The sequence below is a fragment of the Lutra lutra genome, chromosome 12 (assembly GCF_902655055.1).
Source record: "Lutra lutra chromosome 12, mLutLut1.2, whole genome shotgun sequence".
NCBI lineage: Eukaryota > Metazoa > Chordata > Mammalia > Carnivora > Mustelidae > Lutra > Lutra lutra.
Genome location: NC_062289.1, coordinates 72,738,063 through 72,762,275, shown reverse-complemented (window position 1 = coordinate 72,762,275; position 24,213 = coordinate 72,738,063). Strand labels below are relative to the sequence as shown.

The window sequence follows — 24,213 nt, the reverse complement described above, 5'->3', positions numbered from 1 at the left end:
CTCCAGAGTGGGGAGCCCGATGAAGGGCTCATTCCCAGGGATCATGACCTGAGCCCAAGTCAGACGCTTAATGATTGAACCACCGCGGTGCCGCAGAGTATGTAACCCTTGAACCCGGAATTGTGAGTTCAAGCCCCATGTGGCCTATAGAGATTACTTAAAAAAAAAAAAAAGGACACAGAATTGGTTACTTTATTTTTATTTTTTTAATGCACTTTTAAATTTTATTTATTTATTTATTTGACAGAGAGAGAGAGATCACAAGTATGCAGAGAGGCAGGCTGAGAGAGAGGGGGAAGCAGGCTCCCCTATGAGCAGAGAGCCTGATGTAGGACTTGATCCCAGGACCCTGAGCCAAAGGCAGAGGCTTAAACCACTGAGCCACCCAGGGCCCCGGTCACTTTATTTTTTAAATTTATTTTTTCCCCTCTCTCTCTTTTTAAGTAATCTCTACATCCCATGTGGGGCTTGAACTCACTACCTAAGATCAAGACTCCCATGCTTCACCAACTGATCCAGCTAGGCCCCCCAGAACTGGCCACTTTAAAATGGCTGATTTTATGTTACGTGAATTTTACTTCAGTAAAAAGTTTAAAAAGTGCTTTATGTGTAATTTCCATTTCATCATAGAGGATATTAAAAAGACTTGTATTCAAAAGTCTAGAGATAATAAAATTAGATCTTTCTTTACTGTTTTCTCAAAGATATTATTTTTTTCTTTGTTTTTAAGATTTTATTTTTGAGTAATCTCTACACCCAAGGTGGGGCTTGAACTTAACCACAAGAATAAGAACCACATGCTGCACTGACTGAGCCAGCCAGGCGCCCCTTGAGGATCTTCTTAAGTGAAACTGGCATTTTGTTTACTACCGGTGCACATTAAGTGAAGACTACCATGACTTCTAATACAGGTGGTACCACTGCCTTGATTTGTGCCTGCAATCTTCCTACCACTGCTTTTGTATCACCAGTGCAAATGGCATCATGGTTAAAAAAAAGAGGTAAATGATTTCTTATTATTAAAATAATTTTGACCCATATGGACCCCTGAAAAATCTCAGGACCCCAAAGAAATTCGTGAGCCACACTTTGAGGACCACTGCTCTATGCTGAATTGTCATTGAGCTGATCCACCCCAGCTCTCAGGGTACAATGTGAACACTGGAAAATCCCTGGAGATGTTGAATCACATAAACTTGAGTTCAATTCTAGTTTCTAGCTGACCCTGGGCAACCGGTTCCTCCAAATCTGAGACCCCCGGTTATCCCTGTCTGCTAGGTGGGTGAGGAGGCCAAGGAGATGCTGGAGTTGTAACCCTTTGGGGATAATCCTCACAAAAGAGCTCACGGAAGAAGTTACTTTTATTATGAAGCAGCAGGATCTAGCTTTGGAAAGGCTGCATTTGGAGGTACTGGAGGGACTCCTCCTTTCAGGGGCCCTTTGTGACCTCAGGAGGCCTCTATCAATCAACCTTTCCATCTGTCTTAGGCTACTTCAAAGAGTCCTTGAACAGCTGGAAGACCATTTTCAACTTTGAAGATAGCAGGGGTGGGGGGGAAGGAGGCTGAAAGGGTAGCAGGAGGAGGGGAGGGAGGTCAGGCAGGTAGAGGAGGGCACCTCACATGAGAAAAAGGGCAGTGAGGAGCCCTCACTGAGCCTGGATTGGGTTTCTCTCTCTTTTCTTGACTCATTGCACAAAGTTTAAGGCTTTGTTTTCAGCCAAAGCCCAAGAGGAATCCCATGCACTAGTTTGGCTTTCCATAAATTACAAAAGGTTTTCAAACTCATTACCTTAAAGAACCTTACACACCTCTGTGAGGTGAGCCGAATAGTGATTAGGATCCCAGAAGACCAATGAGGAAACTGAGGCATAGAAAAGGTAATAAAGAACAAGTATGTGGAGGGGCCAGGATTCAAATTCATCTTTAGGCCCAAAGCAGTTTTCTATTATTTTTCCTTTTTTAGGCTTTTCTCCTTGAAGTGAGTTCTCAAGGCCACGCAGCAGTTTTCTCTTTCTTATTTAAAGACAATTTACTAAGGTCCGCTTAATGAAAAGCAGGTGGGCAGTGGTGGGGATGACGCGTAGCTGAAGCTTAAAAGCATGCTCTCCGAATCGGAATTGTCTGGGTTCAAATTCTGGCTTTTATACTGCCTCCTGTGTAAAATCAGGTAGAGTAACAATACCTGCGCCTAGGGTTGTTAAGATTACATTACACACACGTAAAGCACTCATATGGCGTCAGCACATCTTAAGATTCAATCCATGTTAGCTATTATGAGAACGAGGAGACACAAATAGCGATTTCATGGGCACAGAGAAACTCCTTCCCTGTCCTGTGTACGAGCTGAGGACCCAGCTTAAAATTCCTTAACCCAAGTTAAAAGGCAAATAACAATGATATTCTGCCTAAAACATTAAACCAACCGGTACGCCAAAGGCACCTCTTTACCTGTGGATTCAGGGAAGCTGTTGCATTGGCTGAATCTTTGCCCCTAGCCACACCTCATTGGAAGCTAGCCAGCCAATGGGCAGGCTGTTCTGGAGTCAGGTGCTAGCTTCAATCCAATCAGAGGCCACCCAACTATAGAAACCCATCCTTTAGCCTTTGCCTGAACAGAGAGGCCCGTGAAGCAGATTTTGCAGAGAGGTCAAACCTGATGGGAGCCTTATTTTATCAGACGATTGGAAAAACAGGTGAGAAAACTCTGTGTGTGTGTGTATGTGTGTGTTTTGTCATTCTTTTATTCTATGTACCTACTGTTTCCTCTCTCATTCGGTAAAGGCTATAATCGTAACGGAAAGGGGAAATCAAGACATTAAAATATAAATAAAAGGGCAAAGTTGAGGCGGGAGAGAAACACAGTATGCAGACTGGAGCGCGCCTGGGTGACTCAGTGGGTTAAGCCTCTGCCTTCGGCTCAGGTCCTGATCTCAGGGTCCTGGGATCGAGCCCCGCATGGGGCTTTCTGCTCAGCGGGGAGCATGCTTCCCCCCCCCCCCCCCCCCGCCTGCCTCTCTGCCTACCTGTGATATCTCTCTCTCTCTGTTAAATAAATAAATAAAATCTTAAAAAGAAAAAGGAAAAAAAATATGCAGACTGGAAGGGCCAACAGTGGGCTACCACTGAACTTCAGATTTAGCCTTGGGGTTTTGGGAAGCCAAGGTGAAAAGATACACAATTAGCTGCATAACACTAATTATCAGAAAGGAAGCATACCTCATTCTATGGGAGTACAGCAAAGCCGTTCCTAACTTTGAATTCTAATGTGATTTTTTTTTTTTTTTTTACTTGGATTCTATTTTAGGGGTAATTTTTGTTGTCAGTTGGGGTTGGGTTTGAATTTTGTTTTAGTGCATCTTATTCTGGGCTGTAGTTTCTTGATCTGTAAAATGGAGATAATAGTATCTGCCTATTAAAGCTGTGAAGATTCAATTAGATGAATTGTATAACTAAATAGTAGCTGTTAAGAAATTTCAGGGGTACCTGGATGGCTCAGTTAAGATCTGCATTTGGGGGTGCCTGGGTGGCTCAGTGGGTTAAAGCCTCTGCCTTAAGCTCGGGTTATGATCCCAGAGTCCTGGGATTGAGCCTCGCAGCCTTCCCCCCACCCCCGCCTGTCTCTCTGCCTATTTGTGATCTCTCTCTCTGTCAAATAAATAAATAAAATCTTAAAAAAAAAAAATCTGCATTTGGCTCAGATCATGAGCTCAGGGTCCTGGGATCCAGCCCTGCAAGGGCTCCCTGTTCAGAGGGGAGTCTGCTTCTCCCCCTCTTTCTCTGCTCCTCACCCCTATTCCTGCAATCCGAAGCCCCGGGAGCCCACCAGCGCTCACTCTCTGAATAAATACAATCTAAAAATAAATAAATAAAAAAGACATTTGTCTACTACTTCCTATGGGCAGTTCCCGGTGCTGGGGATAAAGTGAGCAAAACAAGAATTTTATTCTAAAGTAGCTTTTACATTGGAATGGGATAGAAACACAAACATGAAAGATGGATAAATAATTGCAGAGAGTGCTGTGGGGTTAAAAAATATAACATTGCAAACACAGATTTCATTTGATTGGTTCTCTTAGCTATTTTCCAGAAAAGTCAATGGTATAATGTTGAAATGCAACTCTGAAGAAGTTACTCTGTTAAGGGCCTAAAATAATTCCATTCTGGCTTGTAGAATTCATATGCAGGCTATTGTGGGTAGGGTACAATTTTTGTGTGTTTGAAAACTCATTTCTTGCAGCTGAGGTTCAGCTGAAGCAGTTTGAAATTGTATTTCTGAGAGCCTTGAGCACACAATACTTATATACGTTATGTTAAATTAGTTTTAGCCTCACCGTAACTACAGGGGAAAAATACTACTGTTGTTCCATTGTACTGGTTAAGTAGAGTGAGGCTTTGTCTTGCTCAGGGCTATAGGGCAGGGAAAAGATGCCTCCCCCAAATCTTAGGGCCATCATTGGTTTTCTTCCTTGTCTATTTTCCACCTGTTTCTAATTCTTTCTCCACCTGAGCGGCTCTTTCCCGCGGAGGGCATTCTGCTGGTCTGTAGCCCCGCCCACCACCGGGGCGTGGCCACCGGCCTGGGCCCCGCCTCTGCCGAACCCGCGAAGGCCTGCCTTCTTTCTCCAGACCGCGGACTGAGGGCCCGAGCCTGCGCGCGCGCCCCCGCTCGCGGCCCGGCTCAGTGTCGGGAGCGCGCTCTGTGTGGCCGCTGCCGCCATGTTGTTGTGGTTGTGAGAAGGCGGCGGCGGCAGCGGAGGAACAGCCGGACGAGAGGCTCCAGCGGCTCAGGCGCTGCCCCCCGCCGGCCCTGGCTGGGAGCCTAGTGGGGTGGCGGAGGTGGCCGTGCCGTGGCGGGCCTCGCCATGTCTTGCCGCCCGGTAAGAACGCCCCCCCCCCCTCCCCTTTCTCTGGGGGTGAGGAGGGGCTGGAGGAGGGGCCGTCCTCGGCCCCGGCGCAGTGGCTGTCACCCTCTGAGGAGGCGGCGGCCCGTGGGGGGCTGGGGACAGCGTGCGTGGCCCGGGGACGAGTGTCCTGGGTGGCGGCCGCGGCCGCCAGAGGGAGGCGTGGGGAGTGGGAGCGTAGCGGCCGGGCTCGGCGAGGGGGAGGCGGGGTCCCGGGCGGCCATCCCGAACCTGGCAGGGACGGGCCCATGGGGCTGGGGTTGTGAAGTGCTGCCCCCGGAGCGTCCCGACAAGTGCTCGCGGACCCTGGGAGGTGAGTGTGCCTCCATCGCGCCCGACCGGGTCTGTGGGAGTCCACTGTGGCGAGAGGCCCGAGGTCGGGGGCCAGGAGAGCCCCCGGGCGAGCGGTGCGGGCCCGGGACTTGTGGGAAGGAGGAGTGGCCGACTGACTGTGCAGCCGGGCATCCTCCTGACCTGGTAGTACTTGGGTGGGAAGGATGGTTCGGAGGCGGTTGAGAGTTCAGTGAACACTGGTCAAACAGCTCCGGGAGAGATTCTCAGGTGGAAATAGTGCGGCTTAGGACCCTTGCGATAATATTGTTGCTTGTACTTTGGGCTGGAAAACTTACCTCAAAATAATGGGATCAATTTTATGGCACTTTAATAAACTTCTCGGGGTCTGATAATCTTGCTTGAGTTTTGCACTTGGTCTTCAGTTACTTATTGATGTGCAGGTGTCTTCTCCGGTCAGAGGCTGAATTCTTGACTGATTGAATATCTTGACATCCACTCTGCTTATCTCACAACCTAATTTTTCATAATGAAAAAAGAATGTTTATACTCTTCTAGTTGAGGTTTAGCTATTCTCACAATTTGAATGGTGATGCTATCGAAGGCTTGGGTTGAATTACATGATTTTTTTTTTTTAATGTAAAACGTTTGTGATTTCTACATGGAGAGGTGACAGGGACTTTCTCCTTTTTAAAGGGTGTTTCTGTAGGGCCAGAGACATGATATGTGTTATTTTTACTGGGAGACCCCAGTAAGGTGGATTGGTGGCATGCAAAAAGTCTTCCCTTCTAGGGCCAGTGACTTGGGTGGGTAGAAGAGCTTACAAAATGACCAAGTTTTGAGTAAGCCTGGTACGGTACGTGATCTTAAACTAAATTTGGAGGATTCTAGAATTTTAGATTGGCTGCCTATGAAGGCCTCTTTCAGCTGTAATTACCTCCCTCATTTTCAGGTGACCCAGAGAAGTTCAAGTGACCAGCACAGTGGTGCAGACCCACTTATAGTTAATAGCAAGCCATAGGAGAACCCCTCTTTCTCAAGTTGTAGGCTAGGTTCTTTAGTTCAGTGGTTATCTCAATATGGTCATCAGAAATAGTATGGATTGCCCTGAACTCCATTCAGGAGGATCTGGTGAATTAAAATCTTTGAGGGTGGGGCCTGGGAATCCATCCTCACGAAGCTCCCTGAATGATTCTGGTCAGCCAGGTTTGTGAACCTGTGAAAGTCAGCTTTAGGTCACCTTTGGTATTCCATAAGGTTCCCATTAATTATGACTTCTGAGAGTGCTTTTAGTTCTTTATAGAGCTTTAAGAATTTGATAGGGAAGAAGGGGAAGCCTGGGAAATTTAAAACTGAAGATTGAACATCTCTTAAAATATAATGGATTTAGGTAGAGGAATTAGATTTGTTGCTAGAAGTTATTTGTGCCAGTCTTTGGGAACACATGTGATAAAATTAGATGCTGCTTGACTGGAGGTATATCTAGAGATACATAAAAGAATCTAGAGGAATGAAAAGGAGAGGGAGAAGCAGTAGGTCTACTTTTGGCTCACAAAGAGGTCCATGGAAGGTGCTTCCCAACATCTCAACATACTTGCTCCTAAACCAGCTGACTCAGGTATCTAGTAAAGTGAGGGTAGGGTGGGTGAGTTAGCAGTCATTTGAGATGAGGGTTGTGCACCCGGAAGATTTATTGTGCATTATGAAAAGTTCTTGAAATTTGCCCCAGGCCATGAGGAGTAGTAAAGTCAGTTTTTAAATCTGTTGTAAGTTATGGTTAACACCTTCTGTGGTAAAGCAGAATGGTGAATTACCCAAGAAGTATTCATGTTGCAGAGGGGGTGTTGTGAAGTTTGTTATAAGTTTGGAAGAATTGGGAGAAGTGTCATAGTTGGGGCACCTGGGTGGCTCAGTGGGTTGAGCCTCTGCTTTCGGCTCAGGTCATGATTTTAGGGTCCTGGGATTGAGCCCTGCATCAGTCTCTCCGCTCAGCAGGAAGCCTGCTTCCTCCCGGACCTCTGCCCCCTGCTTGCCTCTCTGCTTACTTGTGATCTCTGTCAAATAAATAAAACAAAATCTTAAAAAAAATCATAGTTATGTAGAGTAGTGAAGGAGTTTGGTAAATATCCTGTCAAATCATGGAATAGTATTTTAGAGAAGTGTATTCTACTGTCCAGTTTGAGAGCCAGAGGCTGTTTTGTTTTCAGGGTGTCTCCAGTGTCTGGCATAGTTCCCACAGCATATACTGTGCTCTCAGATATTTGTTGAGAAAATGAATAGTGTAGATAGGGGGAAAGAAGTTGTGATGGTTGATAACATTAGTTATTAAAGGCTACTTGAGGGGGTGCCTGGGTGGCTCAGCTCAGTTGGTTAAGCTTCTGACTTCAGCTCAGGTCATGAACTCAGGGTCCTGGGATCCAGCCCTAGATAGGGCTCCCCACTCAGCAGGGACTCTGTCTCTCTGCCCCTGTGCGTACACTCTCTTTCTCTCTCTCAAATAAATAATAAATAAAATCTTAAAGAAACACCCCACTTGATACCTTGCGTTGGATCAGAAAGCCAGTTTTTAGCTCATTTGGTTTAGAACTTTGGGATTCCTTCAAGAGGTTCTGTGGTCTAGGGGCTTTTCTCTGGTTTAGTTGGTAGAGTATGTGATTCTTTTTTTTTTTTTTTTTTTTAAAGATTTTATTTATTCATTTGAGAGAGAGACAGTGAGAGAGAGCATGAGCGAGGAGAAGGTCAGAGAAGCAGACTCCCCGCGGAGCCGGGAGCCCCATGCAGGACTCGATCCCGGGACTCCAGGATCATGACCTGAGCCGAAGGCAGTCGTCCAACCAACTGAGCCACCCAGGCGTCCCGAGTATGTGATTCTTGATGTCAGGGTTGTTTGAGCCCCATGTTGGGTATAGAGATTACTTAAAAATAACATCTTTAGAAAACAGAAGGTTTTTCTTTTTCTTTCTTTCTTTTTTTTATTTTGTCCTCCTAGGACTGTCATTGTAAACTATCCTGGGTCTTGAATGTGTTTTATTTTTTTTAGGTATAATGGCCTTTTTAGTGACTTTATTAGATGCAGAGACATTTAGAATAATGGGAAGCTGTAGATTGGCAGAGATTGTGTCATTAATTGACTATGACTGCTGTTAGGAATATCACTTCTCTGGATCTCTATTTTCTCATCTATACAATTAAAGGCCTATACTTGTTGATCTCAAGTAGTTTCTTCATCCTAATTCTGCAAAAATTTTTTTTTAAGAACTATTTCATTTTTTTAAAGTAAGCTCTATACCCAGCAAGGGGCCTGAACTCTCAACCCCAAGATCAACAGTCATGTACCCTACTGACAGAGCCAGCCAGGCGTTCCTCTGCGAATCTTCAGTAAATTGTAATTGTTATTTGGTATTTATTTTATATAGGTAGATGAACCTTTTTTTTTTTTTTAAACTTGAACATTTTTGGGTTCTACTCTTAGCTTACAGATTTTAGACATTGTCCAAAAGTGCACTGGAAATTGAGTGCATGTTGCAAGTATTATGCAGAAACAACACACTTAGCTGTTGTAATTCTCTTAGTGTTGAAATCAAAATGGATTTCACATAAGGAACTTCATAATTTAGTGTGAAGCCGCAAGTTTAAGAATGTTTTGGGGAAGTTTGTGTAATTTATGTGTCCAGTTGTTTCTTACAGACCACCCAATTCTGTAATTTTCTATGGTAAATTTATATGTAATTGTATAATCAGTAAAAGGTTCACTTAAGACACAGTATGAGATCAAATCCATATTGGATTGAACTAGGATTCCTGATAATTTTAGAGGCTACCAAAATTGACATTCATTGCTGTTTTTAATCTTTATTTTGATACCATATTGATAGGCTTTCATTTTCACTTTTGTATCTAGACATTAAAAAACTTTTTTTTTTTTTTTTTAAGTAAGTATGCTCTATACCCAGTGTGGGGTTCTGACTCACAGTCCTGGGATCAAGAGTGCCATGCTATACTGACTGAGCCAGCGAAGTGCCCCTCATATCTAGAAACTTAACATACTTCTTAAGTTCATATTTGTATCAGATGTTCACCATGGAAATTGTAACATGAGACTGGGTAGACAGGTAAGTCTTCGGTTCAAACTTGAGTTGTGTTCCTTGTTAACTGTGTTGTTTCTGGCAGGCCATGTAAGTGTTCTCAGCTTCAATTCCCTCATTAATAAAAGGAAGAGTAACACTTCATCTCAGTTCGTCAGGGAGGATCAAATGTGGAATGGTGCATATGGAAAGCAATCTGAAAATGTAGGGGTATGATACTATATTAGAGTCCTGTTTTATTTTCTTGGAAGAGTTGGCTTGTGGAGTAGTGGTAAACCTATTACATGTTCTCAAGTGTAGAATTTACTAATGTCACTAATATGGTAACAGAAAAGATTTCTACTACTGTACTCAGTCTAGAGAAACTTTCAGCACTTGCAACCTGTCTGTTAGTAGGAATAGTTACAGGGGCACCTGGCTGGCTCAGGTGGAAGAGCATGCGACTCTTGATCTCAGGGCTGTGAGTTTGGGCCCCCTGTTGCGCTGCAGAGAGTACTTAAATATAAAAAAAAAAAAAATCCAAGGAATCCTCTCAGTGTAGCAGAAACTTCAGAGAGGGATCTGGGACGTCTCACAATTTGTACTTGGAATAGATTTGCTAGATTTCACCCATTTTTTAAAGTGGTGGTGGAAGGAGTTTACATTTTGGGTGAAGTTTAGGCCTGTGTTTTCTAAATGGCAGGTGGCAACATCATAGGGTAAGGTAAGTGTGGTGATTTGTTTTTATTTATTTTTTATTTTTTAAAGATTTTTATTTTTTTGAGAGAGTGAGAGAGGGAGAGAACATACAGAGGAAGAGGGAGAAGGAGAAGCAGACTCCCCGTTGAGGAGAGAGCCTGGCTTGGGTCTCTATCCCAGGACCCCGATATCATGACCTGAGCTGAAGGCAGATGCTTAACTGACTGAGCCTCCCAGGCAGTCCTGAAATTGTTATTTCTGATTGTGAAAGCTGCCCAACTTAGTCTAATTTTTAATTTCAAAATGAAATTGTGATTTTTTTTTTTTTTAAGATTTTATTTATTTACTTGTGTATGGGACAGAGAGCACAAACCTCAGTCAGAGGAAGAAACCGGCTCCCTGCCCAGCTGAGAGCTGGATGTGGCACTTGATCTTAGGGTCCCGGGATCATGACCTGAGCAGAAGGCAGACTCTGATCGGACTAAGCCACCCAGGTGCCCCTGAAATTGTTTTTTCTGATTGTGAAAGCTACAAGTACATATTCAGTGTGGTGGTAGTGGTGGGGTGGGGAGGATCCTACTAAACAAAGACTTGAGATAACTCAGGAGAATAAAGTAGAGATAACCCATGATCCCACTTAGAGTAATGTTTGGTATTTTCCCTTTTTCTTATACATTATCTATTGAAAACTTCAAAATGAACAACTTTTCATGTCAAATTGATGTTCTGTTAATGGTTATTTACTGTTCAGTGATAGGGATGTGTCATAATTTACAGTTCCTTGTTAATGGACATTTTCAATTTTTCTCTTAAAACAGTGATGTCATGGGGGCGCCTGGGTGGCTCAGTGGGTTAAGCCTCTGCCTTCGGCTCAGGTCATGATCTCAGGGTCCTGGGATAGAGCCCCACATCGGGCTCTCTGCTCAGCAGGGAGCCTGCTTCCTCCCCTCTCTCTCTGCCTGCCTCTCTGCCTACTTGTGATCTTTCTCTCTGTCAAATAAATAAATAAAATCTTTAAAAAAAAACAAAAAAAAACCAGTGATGTCATGAACTCCTGGGTTTTGAATGTATTTTAATTTTTTAAATTGGACTTTTTTGGGGCACCTGGGTGGCGCAGTGGGTTAAAGCCTCTGCCTTCGGCTCAGGTCATGATCCCAGGGTCCTGGGATCAAGCCCCACATCAGGCTCTCTGCTCAGTGGGGAGCCTGCTTCCCTTCCTCTCTCTCTGCCTGCCTCTCTGCCTACTTGTGGTCTCTGCCTGTCAAATAAATAAAATCTTTAGGACTTTTTCTTATACAATTGTGCTGTTATTTCCATGGGCTAAATGTCTTAAAGTGGGCTCATACAGTCAAAGGGTTTGTGCATTTCACATTTGAATATACTCATGGTGCCCTGTAAATAGGATGTCTGTTTTAAAGCTTCACCCTGGGTGCCTGGGTAGCACAGTTGGTTGAGCTTGGGACTCTTGGTTTGTGCTCAGGTCATGATCTCAGGGTGAAGAGATTGAGCCCCATGTCTAGCTCTGTTCTGGGCCTGCATGAGATTCTCTCTCCCTCTCCCTGCCCTTTTCTGCTTGTGTGCCCTTGTGTGTATTCTTTCTCTCTCTAAAATGGATTAATCTTTAAAAAAAATTCCCAGGGGGCACCTGTGGCCCAGGTAGTTAAGGGTCTGCCTTCAGCTCAGGTCGTGATCTTGGGGTCCTAGGATCAAGCCCCACATAGGGCTCCCTGCTCAGTGGGCAGTCTTCTCCTTCTCTTGCCTCGCCCCCCTGCTCGTGCTCTTTGGCAGGTGTGCATGCTGTCAAATAAAATCTTTAAAAAAAAAAAAAAAGTCCCACCCGGGTTGCCTTGGTGGCTCAGTCATTAAGCGTCTGCCTTCGGCTTGGGTCATGATCCCCCTGGGATCGAGCCTCACATTGGGCTCCCTGCTCTGCAGGAGGCCTGCTTTTCTCTCTCCCACTCCCCTTGGCTTGTGTTCCCTCTCTCCCTGTGTCTCTCTTCTGTCAAATAAATAAATAAAATCTTTAAAAAAAAAAAAAAAAGTCCCACCAATAGTATGTTAGTGTCCAGTTCTCTATTCTTCTTCTTTTTTTTTTTTTTCAGTTCTCTATTATTCTTGCTAGTGATTTATTATCTTTTAAATTGTTGGTGGGAGTTTAAGATAGTTTGGGAATAGTTTTCCTTTTGTTTTTTTTCAGCATCAGGTCTTAGCCTCTGCAGTTTAACTCTGTGAAAGGGGTGGGTAAAAATGAAAGTGCAGTGACAGAATACATCAGGCCAGTGATCTCCAAAATTTTGATCATCTCAGTGGAAAAAAAAAATTTGAGCATTAATCTTCACCCTTAAGTATTTAATTTACAAACAATATGGATAGTAACTGGTTATTATGTACCTTATAAAATATAAACAAAGAAAATTAACAAGGATGAGAAAAATAAAGTGGGGCACCTGGGTGGCTAAGTGTGTTAAGCTTCTGCCTTTGGCTCAGGTCATCATCCCAGAACCCTGGGATTGATATCCACCCCCCCACCCCCACACCCCCAGTCCCAAGTCAGGCTTCCTGCTCAGCAGGATGTCTGCTTCTCCCTCTGCTACCCCCTACCCCCGCCACGTTAGCGCTCTCTCTCTCTGAAATAAATAAAATTAAAAAAAATAATAAAGTTCAAGTATTTTTTTTCTTTACCCCAGTGGAGTGTTTGGGGGTATACCTTTAGGTATATTACTTTTTTTTTTTTTTTAATGTCACTGTTTTAGACTTGTAAAATTTAATGTTGGGTCTTTATGATTGATTTTGGGCATTTCCTCTCGTTCTGCAGATGGTCCAGTCTAACTGGATTATGATAGTCTTTAAAGCGTGCCATGCTTTTGAGAGTTATATCTGCAGTAAGGGCAAACATATAAACCTTGCTGAAAGTATTTGATACTTTTTGTCATTGTTGAGGTGGCTGAATTTGAAAAGGGAAAATCACGGAAACAGTCTTAAGTAGTCTACTTCTCTTAGATATGAAGATTTGATACTGTGTAGGGTATATTTTAAAAAGTATGTGCTTTACGGAAAGCAGTTTGGCTATAACACATCCCTATTTTCTAAGAACCTAGAAACTGAGGGAAGGGATGAATAATTGCTACTTGCTTCCTTTGCTTGCAAAGTACCGCAATTAACCTGTCACTCTAACTCCATTTGGAAGAGCCTGAACCTATAAGTTAAAAAAAAAATGCTTTATTGGGCTGAAATTTTCCATGATAAATCTTAGATTAAAAAGTAACTTTTTAAATTAAGTTTGAATAAGTTGCTTTTGATTTGTGCCTCCCCCCCCCCCCGCCCCTACCATATGTTATGAAATCGGGAAATGGTGCTTTTTGTACCAGAAAAATGAATCTCCCTTTCTACTCCCATCGTGGGAAACTTAATTTCAGTTATTTCATATGGTTCATTGTCAGAGAAAGATAATATTGAGGTCTTAGAGATTGTGGAAAGAGCAGCTCGTGATTATTTTTTTGTCAGTTAAAAGAAATGAGATAATTTAGTGCTTTCTTTTTACCTTACATAGCATGATTTATAAGGTGCTTTCACATATCTTCTTAGACTCAAAGGAATTAAGAGCGTAATTTAATGAGTGATGTGATTTCTGTTCCTTTGAGGCCACATGCCTAGTGTTTGACATCATATTTAAAGAGGTAGACTGTGAGCCCTGCAGAAGTAGGGATGGCTGTTCTCCCTAGCACTTGTACTATCTGGTACAGAGTTAAGGTGTCTATACTTCTGGACTGTTCAAACTCTTATATCTTTATTTACACATGTAAATAAGTTATAAAGTTGTAAAAGTAATATTTACAATTTTTTGTAGTTCTTTCATCTGATGTGCACAGAGCATATTTTTGTGGGAGGGGTGATTAATTTTACATCACCCTTTCAGGTATTTAATTTTTTTAATTTTTAAATTTTTTTCCCAGCCTTTCAGATATTTTACCTTCTCCTAAGGATAGTTTAGAGACCGAAAAAAAAAATCAGTCTTGATTTAATTCCTTTTACTATGTGTGTTCCTCCTACTGCCAAGACTGGTGTGTGTGTGTGTGTGTGTGTGTGTGTGTGTGTGTGAGAGAGAGAGAGAGAGAGAGAGAGAGATATTTATGTAGTAGGCTGCTACTTAAGAAGGAAGCATTAGTTTTTGGGTATATAATGGTTCTTGAAATATGGACTCAGTGGTTGCCATGGGGTGAATTTCTCTGATTTGTCTCATTCTCTCCAGTTCCATGTACACACATGGTTTTGGCTTAGAAAACACTGAAGAAAATTAGTCTTCAAAAGAACTAGTAAGTTATTTCCCTTTTCTGCTGTACTTAAAATCCTGTTCAGAAGGTAAACTAATACACTTTTGTAAATAAGAGAGACCCTGGAAAGACAGGAATAGAAAAAAAATTTTTTTTCAAAAGATTTTATTTATTTATTTGACAGAGAGATAGCATAAGTTGCCAGAGCGGCAGGCAGAGGGGGAAGCAGGCTCTCCGCTGAGCAGGGAGCCCAAAGCAGGGCTCTGTCCCGGGACCCTGGGATCATGACTGGAGCTGAAGCAGCTGCTTAACTGAGCCACCCAGGCCCCCCACAGGAATAGAAATATTAATAATGATTAATATTTGGCTGGTGGGATATGATATGAGCTCGTATGAGATGCTGTTTTCTGCTTCATGTTCTTCTGTAGTTTTCCAGTGTTCTATGAGCATGTACTACTCTTACTAAGAAAAATGGCTATTTTAAAGTACATTTTGATGTCTTTAGTTTTCTTTTTTTTTTTTTTTAAGATTTTATTTATTTGACACAGAGAGAGAGATCGCAAGTTTGCAGAGAGGCAGGCAGTGAGAGAGAGGGGGAAACAGGCTCCCCGCCCATCCCAGGACCCTGAGATCATGACCCGAGCTGAAGGCAGAGGCCTAGGCCACTGAGCCACCCAGGTGCCCCTCATTGGGTGTCTTAAGAGGGTTTAAGTCGTAGTTACCAGTGAGAAAGTGGGTAGTTAACTGGCTCCAGTTCTTAAGCAGGGTGGCAGATTTGAACTTTGTGATTGTAAACTACACTGTGACTGAGACTGAGCTTTGATCACCTTTACACACAAGAAGAGCTTCATCTAATTTTCTTCCTGATGAGCTGATTGAGAATTATGAGTTATGCCTTGAAGAGAAAAATCAGATTCTGTGAACCCTAAACACAGGGCTCAACCTTAATTCCCAGTTCTCCTGCTGCCTTGCCGTGTGAACTTGAGCAAGTTCTATAGCTGTGTGTGTGTGTGTGTGTGTGTGTGTTAAATATTAAGTGGGATTAGAGCAACAAAGAGGTGATAGGATTTTATACATGTAATTTGAACTGGAGGATATTTAGATAAATTGCTTTCATTATGACAATGTAGTCTTACTGGGGTCTTGTTGTTAATGTACAGCTTAGAGTTGAGCCACTGTAAATTTATATACTAGTGATATTTTAGGAAGATCTATATAATATATCCTTTAGAGTTTAAGTGATTAGATAGAGCCTGTCAGCTTGTGTTGTTTTTTTTTCCTGCACATTAAATGTTAGATTTTTGGGGTAGGACATTTGTAATTATCTACCCTTTATTTTTTTAAAGAATAAGATTAAAGTTGAAGAGCAATCAAGGTAATAAATGTGGGTACTACTATAAGTTAATGGAGTTTTTCAGTTAGAAGTTTTATAGTAAATAATAAGCTTGTGAAAAGAAAATACCCTGTAGAAGTCTACAAAGCCCATTCTCCTCTGTTCTTAAATTCCATACCTGCCTTTCCTTTTTTATTATTTTTAAATTTTTGTTTATTTTATTTTTTTAAAAGATTTTATTTATTCATTTGACAGATCACAAGTAGGCAGAGAGGCAGGCAGAGAGGGGGGGGGGAAGCAGGCTCCCCGCCCAGCAGAGAGCTCGATGTGGGGCTCGATCCCAGGACCCTGGGATCATGAGCTGAAGGCAGAGATTTTAACCCACTGAGCCACCCAGGCGCCTCTGCCTTTCCTTTTTTAAAAGTAAAATTTGAATATTTCCAAAATTTGGAAAAACACAAAGAATAATTTAACAAATGTCATGTATTTAATAGATGTTGGTTTAGATTTAATAGAGGTTGATGTCTTGTTAGATTTGCCTGGATGTTTGTTTTTAAAATTTAAATATCATATAATTGGAGTCCCTTTTGCTCTCCTCCTAGATCCTGTTTCAATTAACCAGAGATGATTTATCTTTCTTAGCCCTTGCTCTTATATTCTTCCTATAGTTAGATGTATTTAACTTGTAGTATTATGTGTTTCAGATATGTATGATACCTAAGTATATGTATTCTGCAATTTGAGAGCTTGAAATTTATCTGTATCAATATGTATGTGTTTACTTCATTTATTCAGTTGTGTGAATAGGAAAGTTTTAGTCCCCTATTGATAGTTGTTTTCAATTAATATTTAGATTGAAAAATTTCCCTCTAATAGGATCAAAGTATACATGCTTTTCTACAATTTGCTTTTTTTCTCACAATAATAATGTATTACATCTTACCCTATCATAAAATGTAAGTATACCCATTTTTATTTATTTATTTATTTTATTATTATTTTTTTAAAGATTTTATTTATTTATTTGACAGAGATCACAGGCAGGCAGAGAGGCAGGCAGAGAGAGGAAGGGAAGCAGGCTCCCTGCTGAGCAGAGAGCCCGATGTGGGGCTCAATCCCAGGACCCTGAGATCATGACCTGAGCCGAAGGCAGAGGCTTTAACCCGCTGAGCCACCCAGGCGCCCCAGTATACCCATTTTTAAATACTGTTTTTTTTTTTTTTTTTTAATTTTATGTTTATTTAAGTAATCTCTCTACCCAGTGTGGGGCACAAACTCATGATCCTCAGATCAAGAGTTGCATGCCCCACCAACTGAGCCAGCCAGGTGCCCCCATGTAGGTTTTTTTTGTTTTTTGTTTTTCTATTTTTTTAACTTAATAGACACTATTATTTATCCTAGTCCCTTACTGATTGACATCTAGGGTTTTTCTTTTTTTCTGTCCTCAAAAGTGCCGTCTGTAATGGATAGTCTTGTACTTCATACTTTTGAACACGAATTGGATTATTTCTACAGAAATAGTTCTGCAAAATAAATTCTTGGGAAATAGAATTGCATGTAATAAATATAGATGGCTTTTATATTAAAGCTAAACCACTATATGTATTTGTAACTTTCTTGTTCCTGGTCTGTTCATTTAGGTTTGTTCAAAATGGGTGCTTGTATGAGATGCTGAAAAGATAATTTCCTAATATATAAATTAATATATTAAAATTGCATGGTAGAGGGGAGCCTGGCCAGCTCAGTCGTAGAGTATGTGACTCTTGATCTTAGGGTCGAGTTCAAATCCCCTGTGGGGCGTGTAGCCTGCTTAAAAAATTGTAGAGGTCTCCTCGGCCCTGGGAGCAGCTCTCCTGCCACAGCCCCTCATTCCCTGAAAATGTACGCCTGTGCAAAGTTCGTCTCCACCCCGTTCTTGGTCAGGAGCACCTCTCAGCTGTTGAACCGATCACTGTCTGCAGTGGTGCTAAAACCACGGGAGACACTGACAGATGAGGCACCTTATAAGGGCCTCAGCATCTTGGCAGCCCCACGTCCCCTGACCTCACTTATTCCTAGCCGAAGCTTCCAAACCAGCGCCATTTCAAGGGACATCGATAGACCAGCCAAGTTCATTGGGGCTGGGGCTGCCACGGTAGGGGTGGCTGGCTCTGGGGCTGGAATTGGGACTGTGTTTGGGAGCCTCATCATTGGTTATGCCAGGAATCCCTCTCTGAAGCAACAGCTCTTCTCCTGCGCCATTCTGGGCTTTGCCCTCTCGGAGGCCATGGGGCTCTTTTGCCTGATGGTGGCCTTTCTCATCCTCTTCGCCATGTGAAGGAGCCGTCTCCACCTCCCATCCGTCTTTCTCCCGTGTCTCGTCTGCCCTGTATAATCCTTTTCCTATACCTCCCAGGCAGCCTGGGGAAAGTGGTTGGCTCAGGGTTTGACAGAGGGAAGACAAATAAATACTGTATTAATAAGAGCGAAAAAAAAATTGTAGAGACGAGGAAGAGTCCAGCTTTGTATAGAGAATGGGGAATGTTTGGGGAATGGGGAATAGTTTGGGGAATGGTTTTGATTTTGCTAGCTAGGACAGAATAGAAGATAGAGAATTCAAAGACATGTTTGCAAAGTGTGTAAGCTACAAATTGTTGACATCAAATAATTAAAGTGTTTGAATATTTTTTTACTCTCTGTACTGAGTCCTTTTAGGCTTTTGAGTTAAAAGGCAATTTTGGGGAAGATGTGTCTGATAGCAATTGCATGATTGGGAGCAGGTGAAGATTGGAAAACAGTGAGGAATCCGTACTGTGCACAGGTAATGAGGACCTGAATGAAGGTGGTGGCAGGGTGGTAATTGAGGTGGCTAGATTAAGGTAGAAGATTGCTAGCTGACCCCCTAAAGGAAATGAACATTTGTGAACTAGTTGAATTGGAGGTAAGCAGCAACGATTCAAAGTTGATGGATTTTGTGCCTTCGTGAATAATGATAGTACAGAAATGCGGAATTGGGAGGAGGAGCTGGTTCTGGAAAAGGACTAAAATGAAATCCTTCATACACTTAACATTGAGGCCAGGGGATAAGGAAAAATGTCCTGCAGGAGCTTGGATATAGAGAATTTCAGGTAGGAAAAAAGGTAGGTTGGCTTCATCTCAATAAGGTCTTGAACCTAGAAGAGACAAAGATTGAGTATCACATTTTGGGGGGTGGGAGAAGAAGATAAAACAGTTAAAATTAGGTTAATTAGGTATAGTAGAAACAGGAGAAGAGAGGATTTCCAAATTAAGTGATAATCAGTTAAGTTTGAGTGAAATGAGGGAAGATGAAATAATTGGATTTGGTGATCTGTGCTAGTCATTGATCATGATTTTCTTAGATTAAGTTTTAGCATAGTAAAGGGCTAGAGGTGAGTGGGAGATGAGATTGCATTTATAGAACAAGTGCTGGTTCAGTAGAACTTTTTCTGATGATCTTTCTGGCATTCGATATCTGCACTGTCCAGTACATATTAAGCATTTAAAATTTGGCTAGTTTGACCAAGAAACTAAATTAAAAAAATTTTTTAGAAGTTAATTTAATTTCCTTTTTTTACCTGTAGCATAGTTGACAGTTTTTTTTTTATTTATTTTTTTAAGATTATTTATTTATTTATTTGACAGACAGAGGCCACAAGTAGGCAGAGAGGCAGGCAGAGACAGAGAGAGAGGGAAGCAGGCTCCCCGCTGAGCAGAGAGCCCAACTCGGGGCTCGATCCCAGGACCCTGGGATCAATGACCTGAGCCGAAGGCAGAGGCTTTAACCCACTGAGCCATTCAGGCGCCCCATAGTTGACAGTTTAAACTTCAGTAGCCACATATGGCCAGTGGTTGTCCTGTTGGATAGCACAGATTATGGACTCAGTGAAACAGATGTAGATTAAGCCATAGGAAGAGATCTCAGGATAAAATAGAGGCATTTAGTTATCTAAAAAATTTGTTGCAGTTCTATCGAAATGGTATTGGAATTAGACATTCTAGTGCAAACCAGATTTTTATATTTTTACTCTTTGTGTTCGGTGTTGGCAGTAATTAATGACTCTTTTCAATGTATAAGAGCAACATTGAAGAATGTAATTTTAAGGGGTGCCTGTGTGGCTCAGCTGGTTGTGTCTGCCTTCAGTTCAGGTCATGATCCCAGGGTCCTGGGATCCAGCCCGGCATTGGGCTCCCTGCTCAGCGGGAAGCCTGCTTCTCCCTCTCCCACTCCCCCTGCTTTGTGTTCCTTCTCTTGCTCTCTGTCAAATAAATAAAATCTTAAAAAAAAAAAAAGTAATTTTAAGATAATTATGGTCTGCTATCCCTTCATGATTATTTTTAGTCTTTTAAGAAAAGGTTGCAATTCAAATTTTACTGATGAAAGAATAATATTTGAGACCTTTTGGGTCTCTGTTTTCTTTAATTAAAAGTAACTGAAAATATCTATCTTAGGAATCTCATTGGAGACTTTAACTGTAGAGAGCAAATTGATGGTTACCAGAGGAGTGGTGAGTGGGGGCATGGGTAAAATAGGTGATGGGTTTTAAGGAGTGTGCTTGAAATAAAAACTTGAAGAAAAATTCAATTTTCAAGCAAAAAAACCACCCAAACTCATTAGGTAGAGAAGAAATACCAGTTATACTTGACTTTAAATAAATCAGTATTTAGATTGAGAAATGGTTTGCTTTGAGAATAATTTATGGTTTAAATTTGAATATTTCATAGTGTTGGGAGAATGTTTCTTACTATCTGCGTAACCTAAGTGCTCTCTGTTTGCAAGAAGAAAAAGTATATGAAAGAACCCATTCATAAGATAACACACAGTGTGTGATTCCATTTTCACAAAGTTTAAAAAACAGACAAAAGTAAGAGATGGTAGTTGAACTCAGGAGAACGGCTGTTTATCTTGGTGATATGCACAAGGTAGACTTTAGGGGTGCTGGTAATGTTCTGTATCTTTTTTTTTTTTTTTAAAGATTTTATTTATTTATTTGACAGAGAGATCACAAGTAGGCAGAGAGGCAGGCAGAGAGAGAGGAGGAAGCAGGCTCCCCGCCGAGCAGAGAGCCCGATGCAGGGCTCGACCCCAGGACTCTGAGATCATGACCCGAGCCGAAGGCAGCGGCTTAACCCACTGAGCCACCCAGGTGCCCCTAATGTTCTGTATCTTGATTTGGGTGATGGTTTTCTTCAGACAACTGTTTATGAGAGTCATTAAGTTTTATACTTACATGCATTTTTTTGTAGGTATATTATACCTCAGTTTTTAAAACTTTTACCCTCTCACAAAATTCTAGTAAACCTAATCAGTTGAATTTGTCTCCCTTTTGCTTTTTTTCTTTAAACTTTTCTACTACTTCTCTTCATAAAGGAATACATTTAATGATGAAACTTTTCTTTAAAAAATTAAAAAAAATTATTTATTTTGGGGCGCCTGGGCGGCTCAGTGGGCTAAGCTTCTGCCTTCGGCTCAGGTCATGATCTCAGGGTCCTGGGATCGAGTTATGCATTGGGCTCTCTGCTCGGCGGGAAGCCTGCTTCCTCCTCTCTCTCTCTCTGCCTGCCTCTCTATTTGTGATCTTGGTCTGTCAAATAAATAAAATTTAAAAAAAATAAAAAATTTTATTTATTTGACAGACCGAAATCACAAGTAGGCAGAGAGGCAGGGGGAGAGAGAGAGAGGAGAGGAGGAGGAGGAGGAGGAGGAAGAGGAGGAAGCACGCTCCCTGCTGAGCAGAGAGCCTGATGCAGGGCTCGATCCCAGGATCCTGGGATCCTGGGATCATGACGAGCTGAAGGCAGAGGTTTTAACCTACTGAGCCACCCAGGTGCCCCTAATGATGAAACATTTTACCTGTGTATCTTTTTTTTTTTTTTTAACTTTATGTTTTATTCACATTTTTACAAAGTGAGTGCTACCAACCAGTGACCTCTCTGGGAACAGGGATGGGTGCCTGATTTTTAGTTAAGAAGGAGGCTTTTTTTTTTAAATTTTATTTTTTATAAACATATATTTTTATCCCCAGGGGTACAGGTGTGTGAATCGCCAGGTTTACACACTTCACAGCACTCACCATAGCACATACCCTCCCCAATGTCCATAATCCCACCCCCCCTCTCCCAACCCCCCTCCCCCCATCAACCCTCAGTTTGTTTTGTGAGATGAAGAGTCACTTATGGTTTGTCTCCCTCCCAATCCCATCTTGTTTCATTTACTCTTCTCCTACCCCTTTAACCCCCCCTGTTGCATCTCCTCTCCCTCATATCAGGGAGATCATATGATAGTTGTCTTTCTCTAATTGACTTATTTCGCTAAGCATGATACCCTCTAGTTCCATCCACGTCGTCGCAAATGGCTTACCTGTGTATTTTTAAAAAATATTTGAGAGAGAGAGAGAGAGAATGAGAGCGAGCGAGCATGAGGAGGAAGTTCTGAGGGAGAAGCAGACCCCTTGCTGAGCAGGGAGCCCAGTGTGGGACTCCATCCCCCACTCCAGGATCATGACCTGAACTGAAGGCAGTCATTTAACTGAGCCACCCAGGTGCCCTGTTGTTTCTTTTTTGAAGTAAGCTCCATGCCCTGAGTGGAGCCCAGCATGGGATGGGGCCTAAATCCAAGACCCAGAGATCAAGTCCTGAGCAGAAACCAAGAGTTGGATGTTAGACCCTTAACTGATGAAGCCACCAGGCACCCCTCACCTTTTTCAATTATGATATAAAGCAAGCATACAGGGGCACCTGGGTGGCTCAGGTCATGATTTCAGGGTCCTGGGATCGAGCCCCGCATCGGGCTCTCTGCTCAGCAGGGAGCCTGCTTCCCCCTCTCTATCTGCCTACCTCTCTGCCTACTTCTGATCTCTCTGTCAAATAAATAAATAAAATCTTTTTTTTTTTTTTTTTAAAGAGTATTTATTTATTTATTTGACAGACACAGGCCACAAGTAGGCAGAGAGGCAGGCAGAGACAGAGAGAGAGGGAAGCAGGCTCCCTGCTGAGCAGAGAGCCGGATGTGGGGCTCAATCCTAGGACCCTGGGATCATGACCTGAGCCGAAGGCAGAGGCTTTAACCCACTGAGCCACCCAGGCGCCCCAAATAAATAAAATCTAAAAAAAAAAAAAAAAAAAATACAGCGGACTGCACAAAAAGTGTATAGCTTAATGTATTTTTAAAATGCATAAATTGGAGGTGGTTTTTTTGTTTTTGTTTTTGTTTTTTGGTATATCATACCTGTATCAGAAGAGAAAGGTTTGATGGAGGGCAAAAATATTTGGAGAGAACAAAGTTTTGAGAAATCTCAGAACAACAGATCCTTTTCTTGGCTCTGCCTTCATCTTACTGTCCTTTTGAGCAAGTCATTAAACTTATTTGGGCCTCAGGTTTTTTTTTAAGTTTTCTTTTTTCTTTTTTTTTTTTTTTTAAGAGGGAGTGTGTGCACAAACAAGCACAAGCGGGGGAGTGGCACGCAGAGGGAGAGGAAGAAGCAGGTTCTCTGCTGTGCAGGGAGCCCTATGTGGGGCTTGACCCCAGGATCCTGGGATCATAACTTGAGCCAAAGGCAGGTGCTTAATGGTCTGAGCCACCCAGGCACCCCTGGGCCTTGGATTTTTCTGTATAACAGGGGTATTACTTAACATTCTTTGTAGGGTGACTTGGTGTAGTTCAGGTGAAATTATAGGAACTTAGAATGGTGTTAATGCGTAAGTATTTGGAGTATTACATTTAGGTCTCTTACCCTACAGGGCAGAATTATGATACACAAAGGTAAATGATTTGTCTAAGGACACTGAGCTGGTGATGATTAATATTCATTTATATTCGCTTGAAACTTGCTGAGGCTTAAGTATGTCAGGCACTGTTCTAAGTGATTATATGTATATTAGTTCACTTAATTGTCTAGAATTATTCCCAGACATAGATATATTATTTTGCTGATGAGAAAATTGAGGCAAAATGAGGTTAAATAACTTGCCCAGGTAGTTGAGTTGTTGAGCCTGAGCTTTTAACCATTTTGCTGTACTGCCTAGTTAAGTGAAAGCACTTACAAATTTTAGGCACATGTTAAGATCTTAATCTCTTGCAGATATTTTGAAGTGAAATTTTGGGTTTTTGAACCAGAATTAGGAGAGGAAGCTCATTTGTTGTGACCGTAATAAATCTAGATAAGATTGGTGTTCATATATTTTTTTGGGGTTAATACTTATTGCTTGGGTTTTATTCCCTCTTAGACAAAGCTTATTTTCTTCCAGCACTACTAGGATGTAAATAATAGGTAGTTTTCTTAAAAAACTTTTCTTAAAAACCCAATGTGGGGCTCGAATTCACCACCCCAAGATCAAGAGTCACATTCTTGGGGCTCCTGGATGACACAGTTGTTTGAGTGTCTGCCTTCAGCTCACATCATGATCCCACAGCCCTGGATTGAGCCCTGTGTCTGGTTCTCTGCTCAGTCACGAGTTTCCTTCTTCTCCTCTGACAAGTGCGCACCCCCGCTCGCGCAAATGGGCTTGCTTTTCCAGATGAATAAATAAAAATTCTTAAAAAAATAAAAGGGTCATTGTCTACTGACTGAGCCAGCCAGGTGCCCCAAATATATGTGTATTTTTTATATATGTATTTTTTTTAAGGTTTTATTTATTCATTTGACAGAGATCACA

General features: G+C 42.0%; 2 protein-coding genes across 13 annotated transcripts in view; both read left to right on the top strand.

Moving 5' to 3' along the window:
- The first annotated feature begins 4,648 nt into the window (after positions 1-4,648).
- MTMR3 (myotubularin related protein 3) overlaps positions 4,649-24,213 on the top strand; it is a 147,798-nt gene continuing 128,233 nt past the window's right edge. For 7 of the 12 annotated variants that reach the window (XM_047698361.1, XM_047698370.1, XM_047698369.1 and 4 more), the window contains exon 1: positions 4,649-4,879. The gene's annotated coding sequence lies outside the window, so the exon portion shown is untranslated. Of the gene's footprint in view, positions 4,880-5,118; positions 5,217-24,213 lie in introns of those variants that run through there. The other 5 variants (XM_047698372.1, XM_047698371.1, XM_047698368.1 and 2 more) reach the window with 2 other exon arrangements.
- LOC125082594 (ATP synthase F(0) complex subunit C2, mitochondrial-like) lies at positions 17,392-18,025 on the top strand. Its single transcript, XM_047698378.1, has one exon. The coding sequence runs from the start codon at positions 17,441-17,443 to the stop codon at positions 17,876-17,878; it is 438 nt and encodes a 145-aa protein (XP_047554334.1). The 5' UTR covers positions 17,392-17,440; the 3' UTR covers positions 17,879-18,025.